We start from the raw sequence: 24,211 nt of genomic DNA, 5'->3' as shown, positions 1-24,211 counted from the left end.
AAAGGTGATGAATTTGCTGCTTCAATGTGCACTTTCAGAAACCCCTGGAGGAAATCTGGCTGACACTCTGGCTGACTCACCCATTATTTCCTCCTTGGGCTTAGCTGCAGCAAGACACCTTTGCATCCATCTCCAACGGGAACCTGAGTTAAAAGCTACTGTCTGGCCTATAGTCTCCAACACAAAGGGAAAGGTTTTTGGTATGTTTGCGAGAACTCCTGGATATACAATAATATCTTTTGGATGTAGGATACTTATTTTTTTTTTTTAATATTATAGTATTTTTAAGCTTAGATGGTGAATTCTTTCTTCCAGTTTAAATACCAATGAAAAAATTTATAACTTCAGGCTCAGTTTATAAAAATCCTCTGAATTAACACACAAGAGACAGACAAGAACATTTACCTAATTGCTTTTCTTCTGTCTTGTGGATCTGGGGAAACATATGTCTTCATCTCATCTTTAGCACGTTGAAGTTGTATTTCTAGATTCTAAAAGGAAACACACAGCATATTTTAGACATATACCATCTTTCCTACTTAAATATTCTCACCTACACATGTTTAGACTTCTCTCTCGTGGACTTACCTTTTTCATGCAGTTAGTATGATGATAGCAGCTTTCTTCCTGAATACACTCCTCACGCAGCCCTTTTACTTCCTGCAGTGTGAGAACAATCTATTTTATTAGGCAGTATTCTTGAAGGTCCCCAGCAGACAGACTGTTATTGTATGAAGTACAACTGGAAGTGTTTAGGGCAACATCCTGCTATAATTTTGTGTGCAGAATTCTGACTGCAGTCAATGTCATGTGAATTAGTAATTGAATTCCCTTTGCTTATTGTGCAAAGCATTGTTCGCTGCTTTGGGCTTAAAATCTTTGAATTCTATAAAGATTACATCCATTTAAATTTGAGACATTCAGCACTCATCAGTCATGAGTTAAGCTTCATAAGAAATTACCAAGAATTAAAACAAATATTTAAAAGATGTCTCAACCAAAAGATCTTAAAATTCTGCAGCAGCAAATGAAGGTAATGCATATCACCATGTACTGTTCAGTACCTTAAATGGTGAAATCATTTGGGTTTTCCAGTATTAAAGCTCCTTTTAAAATGGTAATGAAAGGATTAAAAAAAATCCCTTTGGCCCCTTAATGTTTTGTCTAGACTTAGAAACTAACAAATTTCTTAGAGCATAAGCTTTTGTGGGCTACTGCCCACTTTTTCGTGGGCAGCAGCCCACAAAAGCTTATGCTCTAATAAATTTGTTAGTCTCTAAGGTGCCACAAGTACTCTTGTTCTTTTTGCGGATACAGACTAACACGGCTGCTACTCTGAAACTTCATAAATGTGTTCCAGGACTCAAATCCTAGTTCTTATTCACGTCATAAGGGTTTGTGTCCTGGAACACATTTGTGAAATGTCAACATCAGAAGGTACCATCATGTTAGCTAACACGTTAACTGACAATCAATTAATATGTTAGAATAGGACTTAAAATTCAAGTCTAGACAAAACTGTTAGGGTTGGTCTCCAGAAATAGAAACTAGACCACTACAAGGATGTTTATACTAGTATATCTGCATACACACTGGGGGATTGCACGGATTTAACTACATCAGTTTGTAAATTGATATAGTTAAAGCAGTTCAAAACTTGTATGTATACAATCCCTGTTTTTGGCCTGGTCTACCCTAGGATTTTACCTCAGTAAAGGTACATCTCTCAGGGATGTGAAAAATCCACCCCCCCCCCCCAAGAGAGGTAGCTATACTGATTTAATCCCCGGGGGCAGACAGTGCTAGGCTGACAGAGTTCTTCCGTCGACCTAGCTACTGCTTCTTGGGAAGGCAGATTACCAACGGCGATGGGAGAACTCCTCCCACCAACATAGGTAGTGTCTACACTGAAGCACTATAGCGGAGCAGCTGTGCTGCTGTAGCATTTTAGGTGTAGACAAGCACTTAGACATACAAGTATATGTTTGGATATTTATAAAAAGTGATATCTGTAATCTATCCAATATGCAAACAGGCACATATAATAACCATTTTTTAAATTCTCAGGGAAAACAATTACTCTGTATGCCTATGGATAGCAGCTGCTTAACATTTCATTACATTTATCCATTAACCATTGGTTTTGTTTTGCTAATTTAGTGAAAATGGCATTCCAATTACATAAACATTTGAAGATTTCTCTTGGTAATAACTCATTAACATTCAAACAGCCAAATGCTATCCTAGCAGGTGCTACATGAGTGAGCAGGGATTCTGGCAGATGCATCTTCTGCAAAAAGAATTTTGCTGGTCAGGACAAGATTCCATTGGATGGGCCTGGAAGACCCACTCAATGCATTTGTTGTGCTCAAACAGGAGATGTGTACAACTCCAGATAGACCTAGGCACCTCAGGATGTGTGGAGCTGGAAATGCATAGTTGGGGAAATCAAGTCACTCCCAACCTGCGTGCACTGGGGTCTTCCTTGTCCAGAAAGCAAGGGCTGCGTTTATCCCAGTTACAAGGGCATCATTCCATGACATTTCTATAGGCGGTTTTATCCCTCCAATCCCCATCTCTTCTCTGGGACCCCCATTTTATAGATGGGGAATTGAGGCACTGAGAGGCTAAGTGACTTTCCCAAAGTCACACAGGAAGTCTGTGGCAATGCAGGAAATTGAGCCTGGGTCTCCCACCAGTGCCCCACTCACTGGGCCATCCTTCCTGTCCAGAGACAGGGTGGGGGAATTTATCCCATAATGAATTATATTCTTCATAGTTTGTAAATATACAGTAATAACGATCTTACCTGTTCAAGTGTGGAGCGATTACTTTCTAAACCTGCTGCACAGCTGTCATACTGGCCTTTTTTTCCATCACATTCTTGGGTTAACTCCTGGTGTGAAAAGGGCAGAAGGTCATGTAAACGAAAACTTCAGTCTAGTAACATAAGGCACCTAAGCAATGTAAGTTCTTGTCAGTCTCACACTTCAACCTCAGCTATTGGCACACTTACAGTGTCTTACATAAACCAAGCAGACATACGAGTAGAATTACAAGGATATCACTTCTAGCCCTGCATATTGGAGGATCAGTAGTATAAACTACAACGTAACATACAAGTTTCCTTTTGATATTTATATCCAAAGTCTTTAACATGGTGGATTCAATTTCTAAGTTGTTCACAAAGTGTCAAGGTTTTACTTGCTCTTTAAACATTAAGCTTACAAGATAGTTTAGATGATCAATTATGTTCCAAGTAAATACAATTTTGTCGACATTTATTTACATTATAAAACAAGAATAGGTTGGCCTTTGCAGAAAGAAAGAAAAAATTGATGTTACATTAAAACTTCTTAGCAAACAATGAAAGTTATCCTACTTCCCCTTACAAGGAGTACATATTGTTACTAAATCCCATTTAATTATCCTGTATTTGCAGATACATGTTTTAAAATGAATTACAAAAAGAGTGTGTCCAAATTCTCAGCTGGTAAAAAAGGGGCAGAGCTTCATTTTTTTATTGGAAGTGGGACAGTTTACACCCGCTGAGGATCTGGATGACTTCTTCCTCCCCCCCACCCCCCCAGCCCTGTAGCTTTCTAAAGCCAATGGATAAAATTGCCGTCTTCAAGATGGTACCGGTGTGTTCAGCTACAACTGCTTAATTATGATGTTTTGTTTTGTGATGATGATGTCATCACCATAGAAATGACTATTGTGAGGGGAAAAGCCTCAGACTGATAGTATGGCTATATTGTTGATTTTTAAGAGTTCCAGACCCCTTTGGCCACTTTCATGTTGCAAACTGCTTTTCTCAATCAGAGTTTCACCACAGTTTACCTAATCTGCACCTTCCAGCTTTCCTCCAAGTTGACTGTGGTCTCGTACTAGGTAAAAGAGGTTTGTAAATCATGTATAATCATGTAAATTGGGTTTGCCTTCCATACAGCTGTAAGGAGGCTCTCATGTAACTAACATGACAGTGTTATTTGTCATTAAAATCATTCTATTTTCTGGGGGGCGGGGGGAATCCCCAAGGTTTATAATTAAATTGTTTAAATCCACAAGCAGGGGGGCTGGAACAATGTGTATAGTGGGGTGCTGAGAGCCATTGAACCAAACTGTAAACCCTGTATCTGATGGAAACCACTTCAAGCCAGGGGTGCTGCAGCACCTCCAGCACCTGTGTCCACAAGACAGTATGGACTTGTACCACCACAGGATCTAGCTCTTTGGATTCCAACAACTAAGAATAAAACTTAAGTAACATGCATATTGCCTTACATTTTCATAGGGGCCTCAACTCAGCCTCTAAATCTGCACATGCAATCAGTTTTGGACACAGACTTCTGAATGGCAGTTTACAGACAGACTTATCTACAGACCTGATTCGCCACTTGTGATACCAGTTTTATGCTGCTGTAACGCTACTGAAACCAAACACAGTTATATTGGTATAAATCTGGAGTAAAGCAGGTCGCAGATGTGCCCCTGATTTCATGGGCAAAACTGCAAAGCATAATTTAGAGGTGATTTCTGAAAATTTGTCCCACTGCACAGACAGTTCACGAACGTCTATTACACAATATATTCCTAAACGTTTTTACTAACCTGACAGTTCTGCCGCAACTGTCTCAATTCTTTGATAATTGGAGCTAAGCTTGACTTCTTATCTGCCACCATAGCATTCAGTTTTTTTACCTGATATATGAAGAAAAGGCATTACCTGAATATGCGATTAGTAAAACAGTGAGAGTATTAAGAATGGGAGGGCAAAGAAAAGGAAGGGAAAGATATGGGGAGAAAACAGGTATGAGATGTGAAGAAAGGGAACTGAATGATATATTACGTAAAACAAATGATAGGAAACGATAATTAGGAAACATAGTACATTTTATAATTGGGGTACCATCACAATCTACTTCAGCTCTGCTCTCATGGTTTGAATTGCCTGTTTATTCTGTATATAGATGAATTCTATCCTGCTGATTATGCAACCTAATGCCTTGCTTACACTGGAAGTTATTGTGAATAAAGGTCTCTGAACCTTTTTAGCTCAGGTATATGGCCTGTCAAACCCTGACAAGAACCGAAAAAATGGAAAAAGTTCTAATCAGCTTCGAACATTACTTGCATTTACTGATCTATAAGGTGGACAAAAAGAAAATAGCTACGAATAAATATATATTTTAAATAAGAGTATCAAATCTTCTACTGATATTTTATAATGTTCTTCATCAGGATAGATACAAAATTACACCTATTTACACCAAATTTCGTCCTCTCTCTCCAAGGGCAGGTCTACACTACCACGTAAGTCGATTTAACTTACATCGCTCAGGGGTGTGAAAAAGACACCCCCTGTGAGCGATGCAAATCACAGCGACCCAAGCACTGTCCACACCAGCGCGAGACGCTCTCCTGCCGACTTAGCTTCCGCCTCTCCTGGAAGTGGAGTAATTATGCTGACAGGAGAGTGCTCTTCCATTGACAGAGAGCGTCTTCACCAGACGCACTACAGCAGCGCAGCTATGCCCATGTAGCGCTTCTAATATAGCCCTGCCCCAAGACTGTTTCTGAAAACCGGGTATTTTGTACAGCGTGTAATAAAGAGGGAGCATTTCCATGAACACAGGATCCAATCCAACGCCCACTGAACTTAATGGATGAACTCACTTCAATGGAAGTTGTGTTAGGACCAATACAAATTGTAATCTAGAGTACAAAAACCTTTTAATAGGGATAGCTTTACAACGAAGTGTTATAAAGAGGAACCAATCTGTGCAGTAAAGATAGGAGAACCTCAAACATTTATGAGGTTCAAACCTTATTTAACTTATGGCAATCTCTTGCTTCCCAAGAAACTTGTGTGATCCTCTTGCTTTCCATCAATCTAATTCCAATCCAATCCCTAGTCCTTCTTCTAATTTTAAATTGGTTAGACACCGACCAGGTAGGTAGTCTCTCTCCTGGATTCTAACGTTATATTTTCTGCAAATGTGCAGACAGGCTGGGGCTTCCCCTGATAAAAATATATAGAAATCAATCTGAGTACTCAATGTTCCTCTGACGGGACATTCCAGAGCAGGAAATCCCTCCTGCTCCGGGGCTTCCTATTACTGGTTCAGCAACAATGAGATTTTTGCAAGTACATTTATAATTGCTTTAGAAATGATTGTAAAACACTTTGAAAACTAGAAATATTTTGAAATAATGAAATGACGCTGCCCAACTGTTCAAATCATATCCAGCCTCCTGGCTGAGAAGAATGCTGTTTTATTTTCACCAGTCAGTTTAAAAAGGGACCTGCAAAGTGTAAAAGAACAACCTATGCCCTTTTTTGTTGTTTCTTTACTATGTATAAATAAAGAAGGCTTGAGAAGCTTTTAAATAAATATTTTTTCTGTGTGATTTTTTCATTAGAAATTCAAGTCCTGTCTTGCCTTGATGAGTTAAATGATGAGATCATAAGATTCATGACAGTTGAAAGTTGAGCAATTGAGAGGGGGAAGGGATTAATCAGGCTGTTTAAAACTCATTATGTTTTGAGTTTAACAACAACTATATACTTCCAGTGATTAAATCACATTTTGGAAAAGGGAGTCTTTGTTAAATTTCAATCCCATTCCATGTTTTAAATTAAGGTGCCAATACTAACAATAGACAATGCCTGAAATCACAAAAATGTCAAACCAAGGAAGCCTAGACTTGATACCCCTGATATTTCTAAAGGAAAAACGATCAGAAAACATTGCCCACGTACGCATGCTTTTTAAAAAGCCAGTCTTTGTACATCAAAAAGGGGCACACGCCCAATTTTACTAAATCTCTTCCAGGTCACCTTTGTAGCTGTACATTGCCCAAAAGTATTTGCAAAATGTACTTCTACAAACATACATTGCATTCTATTTTAAAACCTGAGCCAGAAATGTTAATCCTGATTTTATTTTTTCTAAAATTAAACATCCAGCTTGCAGAAATACAATAGTTAAATTAGGCAAAATCACCATTTCAGACATGTTATCTAATGTTCGTCCCTTCATTTCATCCATCTCGCTCTTTGCTGCAGATACTCTCTCCAACTCCTCCTGTGTGTAACTGTATCCAGAGATACCCTTCTTGTCCTCAATAGCTTGCTGTGGACATAGGAAACAAATACAAAATGTGAGGACAGGTGCTGGCAGACCATGGAGTGAGTTCTCTAATGTAAGTGAAACGTTGCAAGAACGCTGAAAGTGAAGCTAAGTGCTGGAATCAGTTTATTTTAAGAGTGATGAAACTCTATGACTGCCATGAGAGCTAACTAAAGTATCTGCCATTCTGTTCAAATGGTAGGTTAACAACTACTTTCTGCAAGACCTCTATCTGGGGCTAATTCAAAGCCAACTGAGGTCAAAAGAACGTTTCCCATTGACTTCAGTGGGTTTTGGATCAGATCTTCTATGCAGCAAACAAATATATAAAAAGAGGGATGTCTATTTTGGAGGATGTAATCTGTAGTAAATATAGCTAATTCTATAAAAAAAACTCCTTTGTAAACGAGAACAGAATACAATATTTCTGAACTGTTTTGTAACTGTATTCTCCAATCGTGTTTTTTAATAGAAGAAAATAGCTTAAGGTAATGCCTCAATATATAAAGCTATTTTTCCCATACATTTCTTCAAAATATTTGGGATGTAATACAGTAGAGAAATTATTCTCTTAACTATTTTGTATTCCATTCTCAGTCTAACAAAACTTTACCTTTTCATTCACACAGTAGTTACAGTATTTGATCATTAAATATGCAAAGAAATGTAACTTAACACAGAATGTTGAGCGACTACTCAAGCAGTCATGGTAGACTAGTATGCAGGGCATTAATTCTCTAAAAGTGACACACATATACCAACTCCAAATGGATCAGTCTTACAAAAACCCCATTCAACTCTAGTGGTTTTAAAAACATTAATCTTATAATATCTACAGCCACTTTGGTGTGGAGCATTTTATGGGGTTTAATAGCTGTATGGCATTAGATATAGGCTTTGCCTTCATTGCCAAAACAGGTGTGTTTTTTACTGCAGGATAACTAATGTACATTATCTATCTTGCCATAAAATTCTAGTGCAATTAGAATGGATGTCTATTCCCTGGAGACTTGTATTCTGTACTCATGCATATTCAGTTGCCCTTGATTGGTGTGGGAAATCCTTTTCTTGTTGTTTAGTGGTAGAAGCCGAGTTTGGCTAGTTTTCAATTTCTGAGTAATACATATTCTCTAACTTACTTCAGGAACCACTGTGAAGTACATTTGCTTCTTAATGCTTGGTTGTTGTTGCTGTTTTTAAATACTATTCCAGTATCCCTGACAGCTTGTATCTGTACCTTATTGTTGATGAATTAATTTTAAAGCCCTCAAAATATACTAAAGCTTACCTTCCACTAATTAAGGACCTAGTCCCACTTCTGTTGAAGTCAATAAAATGTTTGCCAATGATTTCACTTGAGTGCAGGATTAGGCCCATCAGACTCAAGAAAAAAAAAAGTAGAGCTTGTACTACTGTCCATAAGAAACTATTTCTAGTCATGAAATATGATAGCTGAGTATAACTGGCAGATTAAAACAATTCCTATACCAAGCACGCTTTATCAGTGTTTAGCTAATAATAGTAAGAGAGCTTTAAAGATTAAAACACATTAAAAAATTCCAAACCAATTATGTCCATATCATTGTATTGATGGTTATCGCTGTGGTAGCGGCTAGCCTGTATGGGAGTGGGAGAATTTTGCCTTACCAACTGTTGCTGAATAGCCTCATGACGTTGTTTTAGGAGTTCTTCTGTTCGCTGTAGGATACCGTACTCGGCTGTAATTTCTGCTATTTCTTGACGCTTCTTTTTATAAAATGTGTTCTTGCTTCGAAGTTTATTAACATATCGTTTAAACTGAAATGAGACATAACAGGGATATTTGTAATTTAATTTGAATGAAAAAAATGGCCTTACCACTCTTTGTAACTGTATACAATAAACTCTCCTGTTTAGATAGCATTTAGCAGAGAACTGGAAATCAGGACTCCCAGGTTCTATTTTCAGTTCTGCCAATCACTCACCATGAGACATCAGAAAAGTCCGTTCCATCTCTCTATACCTCTGTTTAGCCATTTGGAACTTGGAAATCATTCATTTCTACTTACTTGCCCCACTGGGGGGCTAGAATGGCTAACTGATGTTTGAAAATTTTTGTAGACCCTTGGATAATAATAAAGTTAATATAATAGTACTTTGCACTTACATGAGAATGCCTTTCATCCAAGAACATCAAAGAGCTTTACAGAACTGAACTACATCCTTGTGAAGTAGATAATCATTATTATTCCCACTTTACAGATGGAAACTGAGACACAGAGAGATGACTTGCTCAAAGTGACAAGACATTTGTGGCAGTCTGGGAGTAGAACTCAGGTCTCCCAATATCTATTCATGGGCTTGAGCCACAAGATTGCCTTTCTTCTCCTAAGATGAAAGGCAGTGGTAAGTATTATCATTAATGTTCCAGTTACCTCTGATTCACGTCACCATGGCAATTACATTTTTTTTTAATTAAGTGTTCTATTTTTTCCCCCCGAATTTAACCAGTGAACACACAGGAATTACAGACTCCTATGATCCTAAAGCTCATGCTTCAGGGTTTCAGCGAGTCACCTGCAGGGGTCAGGAATGGATTCCCCCCCCCCCCCCCCCCTGTATTCTACAGAGTATTTAAAAAAAAATACTCTCTCTGAAGTATCAAGGATGGCCACATCTGGAAATGGGACATTGTACGGGGTTAACCAAGGCTCTGAGGTGGCACCAAGCATAGGCGCCGACTTCCCCTCTGCCCGGTGGGTGCTCGACACCCCTCCCCCGCCCCACCCCTGCACCACCCTTGTCCCACCCTCATTCCACCACTTCCCAAAAGTCCCCGCCCCACCCCGCCTTTTCACACCCCAGCCCTGCCCACTTCCCGCCCCCATTCCACCCCTTTCCCTCAAGTCCCCACCCCTACCTTGCCTCTTCTCTGCCTCCTCCCCTGAGTGCACTGTATCTCTGCTCCTCCCCCTCCCTCCCAGAAAGTCCTAAGTGCCGCCAAACAGCTGTTAGGCAGCGGGCAGGCTGGTAGCACTGGGAGGGAGGGGGAGGAGTGGGGACGCGGCACACTTGGAGTGGGTGGACAAGGTGGTGAGATGGAGGGAGCTTGGCTACTGGTGGGTGCAGAGCACCCGCTGATTTCTCTCATGGAGTCGGCACTTATGGCACCAAGCATTCTATCTCTCAGGTGCTTGGCTGGCTGGTTCTTGCTCACAAGCTCAAGGTCTAACTGATCGCCATATGTGGCATTGGGAAGGAATTTCCCCCAGGTCAGTTTGGCAGTGACCTTGGGGGTTTTTCATCTTCCACGGCAGCGTGGGGTGCAGGTCACTTGCCACAATTGTCTGGGTATGTCTCATTTAATTATTTCCCTGCCATTGCAGGGGCCTCGAGCACTGGTGCACTTCGGTTGGTGCCTCCTATTCTCTGCCTGTGGCACATAATTGTCTAATCTCCTGAGGGCTGTAATACTTTGGTCTGATTTTGGTTGTTGGGATAATGTGCAGTGCTGGTGGTGGCTTGTGACATACAGGAGGTCAGACTGGTGGTCCCTTCTGAGCTTGAACTCATGGAGTTCTCAGTTATAATGGGAAAGGGCAGAAAAATGCAAAGAGAAATTGAGACGGGCCATAGGGAAAAGACTCTTAATTTAAGTACTGGTTGTAAGTAGTTAAAATACTGATCTCTTTTAACGTTTGATCTCTTTTAATGTCAACTCTTCACTCCATGTACCCAGCTGAAGGACTGTCATACATAGAACTAGCATAAAATGCACACAGCTAGAATTAGCGAACAGGAGTTCAATTTTTGCTTATTAAAAAGTAAAGCATAATAATCCAGAGCCTTACAGATCATCACATTTACTTAATCTGTCTCTCAATTCTTACATGTTCAACTTGATATACCCCTGAAAAATCAGGCCATAGGTATCTCTTAAGCTGAACGCAGAAGAACTGAGGCTCTTTGAATTACTAACTTTTTTTTTTTATATGTATGATTACATTCTCTTATCTCTAAGTTTTCCCATTTATAAAATGAGGTTAGCTCTTATTGATACCCTTCACAGGGATGTTATGAGGCAAAAATCATTGATATTTGTAAAGTGCTTTTAGATCCACAGATGGAGAGCATGGAATTCAAAACAAATAAAATACGCTGTGATAATTTAGTGTAAAACAGGTTTCAAAATGTTCAGCTGGGATAAAGTCATTATTGTAGAATTAGTGCATTCTACTAACAAAGAATCACAAGAAAATATCAGCAGTCCTAGTACCACAGATACAATTTTAAACTATAAAAATTAAGATGCATGAAAGTACCTAGCTTGTGAGCGAATTTCCCTGTTGAAGAATAATGCATAAAACTGATGTGACTACAGCCTAAGAACCCTTAGAGTAACTATGTTCTATAAAAAGTGTCCTGGGCAAAATGCCCAAAATGAAATCCACCCTGTTCATCTGCCATCCTGTGCAATATCTAGGCCAAAGCTTTTTCTATCTTGCTATGCTACAGAACTATTTTTAAAGACAAAAGCTATAAACGTTTTTCGTGAAAGAACAAACCCACAAATTACTCAATGTGCTCTATGCAGATTGGACTATGTGTGGCTTTAGAATACCATTTTACATTGTGTGTTTTACCTAGGACAAGGTCACAAAAGTCATAGCACTAACAGTAAAGCAGCAGTTTTGTTACAATAAAGACCTCAGTACAATTGTAATGTTGTTGTTGCAAGTTTAACTAGCCCATTAATTAGCAAAAGAAACACATCCTTTCAATTTATACAGACTAGAAAAAAATGTTTTATAGCTTGTGCAAACACTGACTTTTGTGGTTTTCAAGCTATTACAGAAGATACTTTGTTACAAAATAATCAGACATGATTCCAACTAACACAAACCAATATAACAAAACACATAACATGGATTGCCCTCTTCTCTCTTGATGGAGCAGTTCCAGTGATATTTCATTTGGACAGCAGGATATAGGCAAGAATTATGTAAGAGAAGAAACTTTTTTCACATGTGACTATAGACAGCTGTCAGATCTGAATGATTTTCTGTCAGTTTACCCCAGGGTTGAAAGCAAGCTATTATTCTCCTCACTTCCATAACTACTTTTAAGGTCTTGAAAATAGCCTGTGTGGCAGACACAGTATTTGCATATTCAGTATTTTGCCAAACACAATCTACTTAATAATGGAAACCAAAGGACCCTGTTGATTAAATAACTGATTCCACAGATGTTCTATTATTAGCGGACTGAGTCTGGGCCATATAATAAGCAACCATCCAACCCCCCCCAAATTGACGAAACCTTCAGATAGGAACATGTGGACAGGGTTGCAACTCCATCCATTTTAGGACAAGCAAATCTGGCTCTAATATAGTGCGATCTCCTGGTTTATAAATGCATATTTTGGTTTTTACATTATTCTAGTTACATGAAACTGTAAAACAAGATATAAGCAATAGTAGCAAGATGACAATGTTCTGTAGATAATGAATCAAATAGCCTGGCAGAATTTCTACAGACTTAGTCTTCTCCAAATGTAACACAGATTTGAAAGCCCTCCTAAATCCAGGGCCAAATTCAGTGCTAGGTCAGCAGGTGCAACTCCATTTAAATCTATCTGGAAATGAGCTCATGGCAGACTTACCAGATCTGTGGCAACCCAGGTGCCCCCTAGCCCAGCAGCATGAATCAAACCAAGAGATCCCCCAAATCAGGGAATTTATGACTAGTCTAATTGCAAATTACCAATCCTTTCAAATGTGTGAAAGCATACTAGGGCATTTCAAGTATGTAAAAGGTTGTTACAAGGAGGAGAAAGAAATTTTTTTTTTCTTAACCTCTGAGTATAGGACAAGAAGCAATGGGCTTAAATTTCAGCAAGGGAAGTGTAGGTTGGACATAAGGAAAAACTTCCTAACTGTCAGGGTGGTTAAGCACTGGAATAAATTGCCTAGGGAGGTGGTGGAATCTCCATCATTGGAGATTTTTAAGAGCAGGTTAGACAAACACCTGTCAGGAATGGTCTAGATAATTAGTCCTGCCACAAGTACAGGGGCAGGACTAGATGACCTCTCAAGGTCACTTCTGGTTCTGTGATTCTATGATTATTTGCAGACATGCTTAGCATCTGCAGTGCCCTGCAACTCATCTTTAGCTGTGTGTGTGTGGGGGGGAATCAGGCCCTTAAAGCTTTTAATAAAATATTACATTTTACTCTGGTAAGAAGCCTTTAAATAAGAAAAGGATTAGCTACATTTAGCCAAATCGCTTTCAAATTATACACCTCACTCTTATATAGCACATTTCATTGGTAGATCTCTAAGCACTTTACAAAGGAGGTCAGTATCATTATCCCCATTTTACAGATGGGGAAACTGAGACACACAGAGGTGAAGTGGCTTGCCAAGATCACTCAGCCAGCAAGCAGGAATAGAAAGGAGTCCATTTTCCAGCAATCTACTCATAGATCAGGTCATCTGTTTCCTGCATAGAAGCTCAGCATAATCCATTTAGAGCATTCCTATGGATCTATTATTTCCCGAAGTAAAGTATCATTTCAAAGACATTTGTCCTCTAGTGAGCTTTCCGTTTTCAAGCAACTTAACATTAATAGTTATTTAAGCTTCAAAGATCAAATGACTGGACAAGAACCATTTGCTGGCGCTGAGGTAACATTTAAAGTAAACAAACCAGCCTTCTGACCGTTGCTTGCTAGCCAAGTCAGAGGCCCCCTGAGTACAGAAACTCTGAATGTAAGCAAAGAAAAATTATGCTTTTCCACTTGATTATTTATATGGGTGGATGTAATATAAAAGCCTGGTAGCTATGCTATAAAATGGATTGAATAAAAGTCGGACTTTGACCAGAACTCATCGTTCTGAGGCATATGGGTACCTAGAATCCCAGGACAGATTAGCTGTGGAACCCTCACATTTTATTTAAAGATCCACCACCAACACTATCACTTACCCCTGCTCTGTTGACTTCCATATTATTATCTAAAGGCACTTTAGAAATATTAATGTATTAAGTCTCACAACACCCTTGTGAGATGGATAAGTATTATCATTTTACAGATGGGGAAACTGAGTCCGAGCTATTAAATTGACTTTCACAAGAGCATACAGGAAATCTGTGGGACACCTTTGAATTTATCTGCTCATTCAGCAAAGCACGTCAGCGTGTTAAGCACATGCTTACTGCTTTGTTGAACTGGAGCCCAAACCTACATTTCCTAACTCTCAGTCCTACTCTTTAACCACAAGACCATCTTTCCTTAAAAGTAATACTTAAGTAACATATTCCCTTCATATGGTTACGTCACTTGGCTTTTGACCTAGCACCTCTCACAATTGTCAGTGTATTTGGGATATTTGACACAATCAAAGCAGTCCTGGGAAGGGCAGTGTATCATAAACGAACAGACAACATTTCGAAGTCTTTGTTTTTAAAGAACTATATTCTTAGGAACATAAATGGTGATCTTCATTCCCTCCTATTTCTTTGCTTCCTCTCTTTTCGTAATGCTTTCCCAAATGAAAGAACACGGGCATACAATATACTCTAATCCTCTATAAACTATGTCCATTATATGTACTATACACAGTTTAGGGCTTGATCCTGCAAAGTTCTCCACATTCTGGCCCCAATCTTGCAAACACAAGTACATTCTTAACTTTAAGCACAAGTAGTTCCATTGACTTCAACGGCAGTACTAACATACTTACAGCTACGAATATACTGAAGTGCTCTGCAAGATTGAGCCCTTCGCAAGCAGCATAATTCTGATTTATGTTAGTTCAGGTTTTCTTCTATATTTCTTTCAATAACCAAAAAGTGTCAATCATAGTTTAAACAACTCACAATATTTGGTGTTTTTCTTTAAGATCCTGCTTGTGGAGTCATGTTATAAGTTTCTAGCCATTATAGTTGCAGAGAAAAGCCTGATAACCCTAAAGGCCCAAAAATCCAGCAGGAAAAAACAACAACAAAAGACAATCCAAAATATTTATTTTAAAAATCTCATTATTTTTAAGCCGATCCCATGATGTTTGAGTGCTTGGGATTATGAATTTATAAACATGATGGGACATATTCTGTATTGATTTACCCTGGGCAGTTCCAGTGAAGTAGGAAATGATGTAAATCAGAGCAGAAGTTGGTCGCTTATCAGGGTTAAGAATTTTATTTTCTACTTTATCATTAATACTGCCATTGGCTTACTATTTATTAATATTTAAAGATTTACTAGATAAAAACCTTTCAGATGTAGCCAGGCACTAGTTTATTTGGGTATCCTCTATCATATAAACAGGAAAAAGAACAAAAGAATGGAGATGTCACAAACTCCTTACTCCAGGATTAACAACAGCAAACATTGAAAAGATGAAAGGAGAGGCTAGTTTTTTGGGGGGTTATGGGGTAGGGTGAAATAAATCCACAAATCAATCCCTTACTTTTGTGGCAATCACTGAATGTGGTATCATGTGGGGATATCATTTTAGATGCATCATATTAAAAATATTCCTTTTTGCATAAACTCAATGTAGAAAACAAGGTATTAAATGTTAAGAAAAGATTTTAGCAGCAGTTATGTCAAGGTATCGAAAACCAACTAAATTATTAATAATTAAGAACACCTGGATAATATTAGGTCAGTCTAAACCCTAAAAACGGACTTTTCCTTCTGAAATTAAGAATTGAATGCAGATTCTGAACAAGCAGTTTTGTTAATCCTGGGACATTATCATTGTCACAATACACCAGCCATAGAAAATCTTAGCCAAATCGGTGTACTGAGAATCAAGGAGCAGATGGTTAATTTTCTAGCCAGACCAATTAACATGATAAAGGCCTTGCAAGCAATTAAAATTCAGTCAGGGAAAGTTCCTGGGCATGACAGGTTTTCAATAATCTTTTATGAGATCTCTGTGTTTGAGCCAGTATAGATATTTTTACATATAACTAATGACTCATATACTTAGGACAAACTTTTAGAGAGAAGCCAATTATTTTGGTATAGTAAAAGGAAAATTATCCTACAGTCTGCTCATCAGACAGACCAATTACAGAAGTTCTTCATTAATGTTGACTAGCAGGTTTCTTCTAAGATGCTTGCTGCTGGGCAGGAAGGGATATTACGGCAGCCATTACTAATAATTTGTACCAATCCAAATATATTTAATGAAAGAGTGTTTCCAGTTATCACTGAAAACATGGAGATCAATAAGATTAATGCTTTATTCATGCCTGTAGGTGTTGAAAGAACATTCAGTTGTGTGAAGTCGTATTTTAAGTCTGACTCAAAACATACATTTGGTTTTGGTGGTGGTTAATGTCTTACAGCAAGAGCTTTGGGCTTCAGTAACAATTCTATAGACTTGCTGTCTTTGTACTCACAGTGGGATTGCCCATAACATCCATTCCCCCTGTTTAATTTATTTATAGAACCTTTGACAGAAAGGATTAAAACCTTTCTCCAATATTTCACTTGGTAGTTAAGAGAAAAAGATGGTTGCATAATGGTGGGGAAAATATATCCCAGGTCCCTGCTTAAACTCATTAACGCCTAAACTGCCAGCTCCTTGATGACCACACTTTTAAAGTTATCTATCTGGTATTGCTAACAGAAGTTTGTTTTTTGATGGACTCACACTGACTAGGACACTTTTGGGGCAGATTGATCTACAGTCAAAGGCCTCTTTTCTTCCCCTGATATTTGCAAACAAAATATTTCTCCTTGAGAGAGAGAGAGAGAGATTTGTATGTAAAAATAACTCACCAACCAAGCAAGTTGCTTAACTCAACTACATGTTTAAAAATCCATGGGATGTCCTAGGCTACATTCTCAACAACATGTTCTTTTCGACTTCATCCACTATGGGTGAACCTAGCTTTGATCCTATTTAATTCTGATACCCTGGGAAAGTCTAGGCTCCTGGGGTCCTACGTTGAACTCTGAAAAGTACGATGTGCTGTGAAAAGAGCTAAAAATATCACAGGTTTACCTAGGATCACTTGTAATTGAACCATCTACCCTTCTAAGTGTCAAAATTTGATTCCCTAATTTTCAGGATCTGACAGCTGCAGCTAACAGCTTGCCAGCTTTGCCCCTATGTTCATTGTACTTCTGTTTGAAGTACTTAAAAGATTTCACAATCTCTGCAGCAGACAGACAATTTAGCTCTTGCATTTTGTAGTTTGGTATCGAATGAATTGGTCACTGCCTGCTGTTGCCTGTAAATTCCATCTGGTTGTGCAACTTCTTGAACTAGTTATGACTGGAAAACTGCATGTTCCTTTTCACGATTAGACGAGAAGGCAAAACACTAGCTCCCAAAAACATAAGCCAGGATTGACCTTTCAGTGGATGAAGAGCTAAGAAGACCTCAACTGGAGATACAATTGCTGGTCTGAGAATCCAGGCAAAGAAGATATTAATTTGAATGCCAAATGCAGCGAGTGCCATGCCATAAGGGGATACAGCAGCACTAGAGAGAGCAATTTGATAATAAATTATTAAAGATGTAAGATCACAGACATTAATGCCTAAGTATAAGAGAAAAAGAACATGTTGATTTTATTATAGGACTTGGGAAGAAGATAGTTGTGTTAATAGCTAGCCTCATCATTAAGACTGCATTTAACCCCTTTAAAAATCATGTACAAATACAAAATGGAGAGGTGGAGATGTATTTCCCTGTGGGCACTCCACTTCAGATGCGCATGCATCATGTGCCTTTGATAGGAGATTTTTCATAGCAGTGCCCATTTGGCCCATGCATGTGCCCTATATATCCTTGTGCCCCATACTGAGGTATATAGGGCTGTGCGGGCAAACCACCCTCAGTTCCCTCTCTACCGCAAAGTCCCACAGAGGAAACGCAGAAGCAAAGGGGAGGAGGGCGGGTAATGAAGCACCCACAGGGACACACGTCTTGAAGAACTCCAGTTATTGCACAAGGTAAGGAACCTCTCCTTCTTCTTCTAGTGTCCCTGTGGGTGCTGCACTTCAGGTGAATCCCAAGCAATAACCTCTTAAGGAGGTCAAGTTTTGGAAGAGTCCATCACAGAATAAATATATCGCCTACTGCAGCATCTGATCTTGCAGTATGAATCATAATGGGTGGAAAACAAATGCACCAACAATCATGTTGCAGCGTTGCAGATTTCAGCAACTAAAATGTCCTTGAGTATGGCCACAGATGCAGACTGTGATTTAGTAGAATGTCCAGTCATCTGTTGGGGAGGTAGAACCTCAGCAGAACCCATGAACAGGCAATAATGCATCCCGAGATCCATTCAGAAAGTCTCTGAGTGAAGATAAAGAATCCACTAGATTTATTTGCAATAGAAACAAAGAGTCTAGGAGTCTTCCAGAACGGCCTAATTCTGTCCAAGTAAAAGGCTGATGGGCTCTTAACATCTAGCGTATACAAGGTAGATTCCTGTGTAAATTGTTGTAGCTTAGGAAAGAAAACTGGAAGGTGAATAGTTTGGTTAATGTGAAACTCAGAAGAAACCTTAGGTAAAAATTTTGGGTGGGGTCATAATGGTACCTTCTCCTTGGAGAACACAATAAATGGAGAGCCTGCCATTAGACTCCCTATTTCCCCAACCCTTTGAGCAGAAGTGATGGCCATCAAAAAGGTGAGCTGGTTAAGAACAAAGTTGAGATCCCAAAGTGGCATAGGGGTTCTAAGCTGCAGAAAAAAAGTCATAAGGCTTTTCAGGAATCTCGTTGTGATTGGATGAGTGAACATCAAGAAACCTTGTACTGGCATGTGGAAAGCTGTTATTGCACTAAATGTACCTCGACAGAACTCACAAAAAGCCCTGACATTTCCAACTCCAAGAAGTAATCCAGGACTGTGGAAAAAGACAAGTGGGCAGGTGTAAGGTGGTGCCGGTTACACCAGAGATGATGATATCTCCATTTCTGAAAATAAGTGTATCTTGTAGATTCCTTTCTGCTAGTTAAAAGTACATTTTGTACTCCCGACGAACACAGGCCACCTCTTAATCCTGAGAACCATTGAGAAACCATGTTTGTAGTTGCAGAACATTCAGAGTGGTGTGAAGTGTTTGACTTGCATCCTGAGACAACAGTCAAAGATTGCTCAGGAGCCACCATGGAGGGCAAGGGTTGTGTTTGATGAGGTAAGGAAACCAAACCTGTCTTGGCAAAACTGGTGCAATCAAAATGAGCTTGGCTTGGTCCTGCTTGATCTTGATGAGGACTTTTAAAGCAGTGGCGCTAGAGGATATGCATGCAATGAAGAAAGCAACTTCTAGAGATTGGGGATCGAGTCCCCGTTTAGAACAGAATTTCCTGCCCTTTGTGTTGGCTGCCATGGCTAAAAGGTTAACCTCTGGAAATCCCCAAGCTAGGAATATTTTGCTGAGGATTCAAGAGGCCAAATCCCATTCGTAATTTAGGGAGAAATGTCTGCTGAGGTTGTCTGTCCATGGTGTTTTGTAAACTCATGAGGTAAGAAGCTGAGATGACTATTTGGCAGGCTATGAATAAATTCCAACACTTTATCGCTTCGGTAAGGAGCAAGGGTGAACATGCTCCACCATGATGAGTCATATAATACATGCAAGTTATGTTGTCTGTCATGATCTTGATGGGCTTGTTTTTGAGTAGGGGAAGAAAGAGAAAAGACAAGCATTTCTGACTGCTCTTAACTCCAACAGATTGGTGTGCATGTGTTGTCCTGTTGTGAGCATTTGCCTTGGACTGTGTGAGGACTCAAATATGCTGCCTATCCCAAGAGGGAAGTGTCTGATGTTAACATGACCATAGGAGGATTGTGGCTGAATGGGACTCCTGCACAAACATTGGAAGGATTCTTCTACTAGGTGAGTGCCTGAAGGACTCAGCTGGGTACAGACATCTGTTTGTTCAGATTGTGTTTGCTGGGTACACAACTGTCGTGAGCCACCCCTGAAGACATCGAAGATGCAACCTAGCATTTTGTGTCACAAAAACGCAAGCTGCTATGTGTCCCAGCAGTTGCAGACATGTCCTTGGCAGGCCTGAGCTGCATTCTTTGGATAAGGTTCTTTAGAACAAGGAACCTGTCAGGAGGGAGGTAAGTTCTGTCCTTTATCAAATCCAGAAACACTCCTATAAACAGTATTCGCTGTGTAGGAATCAAGATTGATTTTAAGATTTATCTATAGGCCTAGACTTCGAAATAGCGAAGTTGTTGTTTGAACAGCCAACCTCACCTCCTGATAAGACCGACCTTTGAGGAGCCAGTCATTGAGGTAGAGAAAGACCGTTATTCCTAGATGACGGAGGTACGCAGCTACAACAGCCATGATTTTTGAGAACTCCGTTGGGGTGGAAGACAGGATGACGGGTAGGACCTGGTACTACTAATAATTGTGATCAAATGTGAAAAGAAGAAATCTTTTGTGAGAGGGATGAATAGCTACATGGAAGTAGTCATCTTTGAGGTCAAGGATCTCAAACCAGTCCCTGGATTTCAGGGAGGGAATTATACCTGGTAGGGACACCATCCTGAATTGCAGATGTCTTAAGATGCTTGTTCAATTGTCTGAGATCTAGTACTGGCCTCCAATTCCCATTTTTCTTGGGTATCAGAAAATATCTTGAGTAGAACCCTTTTCCCCTGGTTGAAATAGAACTGGTACTCTGGTCCCTAGTCTTAGGAATGATGAGATCTCCTGTGTCAGTAGATGATTGTGAGAGGTACGGGTACTTAAACAGGGATGGGGAAAAGGGATGGAGGTAAATCAGATATTATAACCTGATATAATGGGCTCTAGTACCCATTTTGCTGATGTTACAGCCTCCCATGTTTGATGGAATAGAGAGAGATGATGCCTAAATTGAGCAAGGAGAGGCTGTGCCATGCAGCTGAGAAAATTCTGGTTATTGTGTGGTTTGGACTCTTGACCAAACCATCAAAACTGGTGTTTGGATGATGTTGATGGCTTGGATGATGCAGTCACGGTACTTGCAGGCTTCTTTTTAGAAAACTTTAACTTCAGAACCACCAGCTAAGGTGGCCTATGTAAGGCTGAAAATTGAGCAAGATGGGATCTTGGCACCAACTGGGACCTGCTACATTTTCTCTTAATTGTAGGTGTGTATATCCCTAAAGACTTAAGTGTTGCCCTGGGATCCTTTAGTGTATGAAGCGAGTTGTTTGTGTTGTCTACAAAGAGCTTGTGGCCCTCTACATGTAAATCTTTCATAGTTGATTGTACTTCCCGGAGCAACCAGACAACTGAAGCCAGGAAGCTCATTTCATTACTACTGTGGTGGAAATAGACCTAGCTGCAGTGTTCACTGCACCAACTGAATCCTGCGGAGATGTCTTTGCCAAGAGCTGACCTTCCTTTATGATGTTGCTAAACTGTTCCCAGTGTTCCTGTGGCAAATGGTCAATAAAAGCATTAAACTTCTCATAGTTCAGGTAGTCATATTTTGACATTAGTGCCTGGTAATTGACTCTCCTGAACTATAACATTGCCAACAAGTAGATTTTACATCCCAAAAGGTCCAGACATTTCTGGTCCATACATGGGGTAGCTTTTTGGGCGTGTTCCCTGCTCCTTTCATTCACTGCATCCATGACCAGAGAATTTGGTTCTAGGTGAGAAAATAAAAATTCAGAATCCCTGTCCAGGATATAGTATTTTTTATTGTCCTGCTTGCGAGGGATGGTGGGGGCATTTCTGGAGTTTGCCAGATGGTCTTGGCTGGCTCAAGAAGGCCTTAATTAATTGGCAATCTGTCCAGGAGCTTGTGATGGGAATTCTGGACTTTTTTCAGGGGAATTTGCAGGGTGTCAGCAACCAACTTCATCAGGTTCTGGAATTGCCAAAAGTCATCAGTTAATGATGGCAATGGTGGCATTAGTGCCTCAACAGATGGTGACAAAGATATACTTGTAAGCAAAGGTAACCTCCTTGTCTGATCTTGCTCCTCAAAAGTCTCCCCTGCTGACTGAGAGTGGAGGGGAGGGATGGACAGTACTGAGGCCTTCTAAGTTCCTTATGGGACTGAATCGGGGCCCCTCAAAATTGGTGGTGGTATACTGCCCATGGATCCCAGTAAAGCCAATGAGGAGGACTATAAAGCATGTGGGGAGGTATCCTTTGTTGGTTGTCCCAAGTGTTAATAGGCAGGTGTCTGGTATCCTGCCTTTCTTGCAAGTGCATCGGGGAACATCTCCTGGAGTATATTAGAGAGCCTTCAATAGAAAGTTCCAAATCTGAGTCAGAATGCTCCTCCACACATTGTACCAGAGGTGACAATCCTTCTTCATGGATATTATAAGTTGGGGAGGAGGTAGGTCTTGCAAAAACATGAGCAGTCGGTGACCAGGCAGACCTTGGCACCGAGAGGTGTCTGGAGGTCACAAGGAGTGGTGACTCAGACTCACTTGGTACCAAGAGGTCTTTAGTGTAGTGGAACTCCTGAGGTACCAGGAGCACATCAGAACTTGGTACAGGCACTGATGATGTTCCCGATGCTGTTGTCCGAAGCACTGTACTCAGGGTATTATGGATTCCACTAAAGCCATTCTCTTGGCAACAGAAGTCTTTGGTACTGAGCCCCTTTACCCATGAGGAATGGGACTTAATTGAAGACTTAGAGCGCTTTATGGTACCTTACGAGCTCGGAGCCTCACTAACACCTCTCTTGGGGTCTGAGGTCTCTGGTGACAGAATCTTCTTTGAGGAGTAACTCTCTGTCCTGCTCCTCTGATCCTCTCCTTAATCTTTGAGTGGGAAGCTCTTGGTACAGTTATTGGTACCCCACTCATGGAGAGTGTTGGAAACCAGGTTCTCAACACTGCCTTCACTTTGGAAGCTCTCAGTGATCATGATCTTTACATCAATTGGGCATTAACAGAAGGGGAGGGACTCAGTACAACAGGGGGCTCTCCGCACCTGGGTCTACAGCTGATCTTAAGGCTTGCTCCATCACTAAGAGTCTATACTTTATCTCCCTGTTTTTACAGGCTCTTCCCTTAAAAGAAGTGCTGGGGATATGAGTCTCCGAAACAATGTATGTACTGGGAATGCCCATCAGCCATCACCAAGGGGGACAGCTTCTTGAAACAAGAAGCATCCCAGACAGAAGAAAAATTTGTTTGGACCCTCCCCCCCAATAGGGGAAAAATTAAAACAATTATTCAGACACATTTTTAAGAAAAGAAAAGCACGAACAACCATGCCAACAACTATAAGGTTACTAACTAAATATACTACTGTACTAAAGAACTAACTACTAATGCAAAGCACAAATAGGCACACATTAAACTCCCAACTCTGGCTGAAGGTGGTTGAGAAGGTTTGCCCATGCAGCCCTATATAGCCTCAATATAGGCCATGACAATATGTAGGGCGCATGTGCGGGTCAAACTGGCACTGCTTCCACAAATCTATGATCAAAGTCGCAGGGCGCATGCTCACCTGAAATGAAGCACCCACAGGGACATTACTCAAAGAAGAATCTATGTTATTGAAACATTAAGCTTGCACAAGTAAGCATTCAGTTGTTAGAAAGTGCAAAAGTTAAGGTTGATTGAGAAACCTAACTCTGTCCCCACTGAACATATACATCACAATACAGTCTGCAAGTCTGATTCACCACTTCATTACTCAAGTTTAGCCTTAGATTCACACTGGCGTAAAGATGGAGTTACACACTGGTGAATCAGGCAATATAAATTTATGAGCACATCATCTTAGATCCCAAGGTGTATTTAAGGTTGGCTAGACAAGTGGTGAGCTGAGATCTCTGCTTAACGTACAATAACTTCTGCCTAATCCTCTCCTTCCCCCACATTTGTTTGCCTTGTCCACTGGTCCTGTCTTGGCATAATTTAGACTGCAAGTTCCTTGGGGTCAGGATCATCTTTTCAATGTGTGTTTGTACAGAGCTAACACAATGGGACCCCAGTTCTGGATCGGGGTTCTTAGGCACTACTGCAATACTAATAATAAATAAAAAGAATAAAATTGTAAAAAAATTGTATTATATTGTGATTCATGATTGAGAAATAGTGTGTGTTCCCTTGGGTCTGCTC

The 24,211-nt window shown here is 40.1% G+C and overlaps 1 protein-coding gene and 1 long non-coding RNA gene across 5 annotated transcripts in view; one reads left to right on the top strand and one right to left on the bottom strand.

Moving 5' to 3' along the window:
• IFT81 (intraflagellar transport 81) overlaps nucleotides 1–24,211 on the bottom strand; it is a 63,050-nt gene that overhangs the window by 5,214 nt on the left and 33,625 nt on the right. For 3 of the 4 annotated variants that reach the window (XM_034791057.1, XM_034791055.1, XM_034791053.1), the window contains 6 exons: nucleotides 8,784–8,933; nucleotides 7,011–7,139; nucleotides 4,615–4,704; nucleotides 2,810–2,896; nucleotides 589–660; nucleotides 406–491 (listed from right to left, as the gene is read on the bottom strand). In XM_034791057.1, coding sequence (XP_034646948.1) covers nucleotides 406–491; nucleotides 589–660; nucleotides 2,810–2,896; nucleotides 4,615–4,704; nucleotides 7,011–7,139; nucleotides 8,784–8,933 — 614 coding nt within the window. The remainder of the gene's footprint in view (nucleotides 1–405; nucleotides 492–588; nucleotides 661–2,809; nucleotides 2,897–4,614; nucleotides 4,705–7,010; nucleotides 7,140–8,783; nucleotides 8,934–24,211) is intronic. The other variant, XM_034791054.1, reaches the window with a different exon arrangement.
• Nucleotides 7,103–24,108, top strand: LOC117888041. Its single transcript, XR_004648250.1, has 4 exons — nucleotides 7,103–7,209; nucleotides 9,378–9,521; nucleotides 19,833–19,997; nucleotides 23,141–24,108. It is a non-coding gene; the product is annotated as an uncharacterized LOC117888041 (long non-coding RNA).

This window comes from Trachemys scripta, chromosome 15 (assembly GCF_013100865.1).
Source record: "Trachemys scripta elegans isolate TJP31775 chromosome 15, CAS_Tse_1.0, whole genome shotgun sequence".
Classification (NCBI taxonomy): domain Eukaryota; kingdom Metazoa; phylum Chordata; order Testudines; family Emydidae; genus Trachemys; species Trachemys scripta.
Note: the sequence above shows the minus strand (reverse complement) of the source record. Positions and strands in the feature narration are given on the sequence as shown.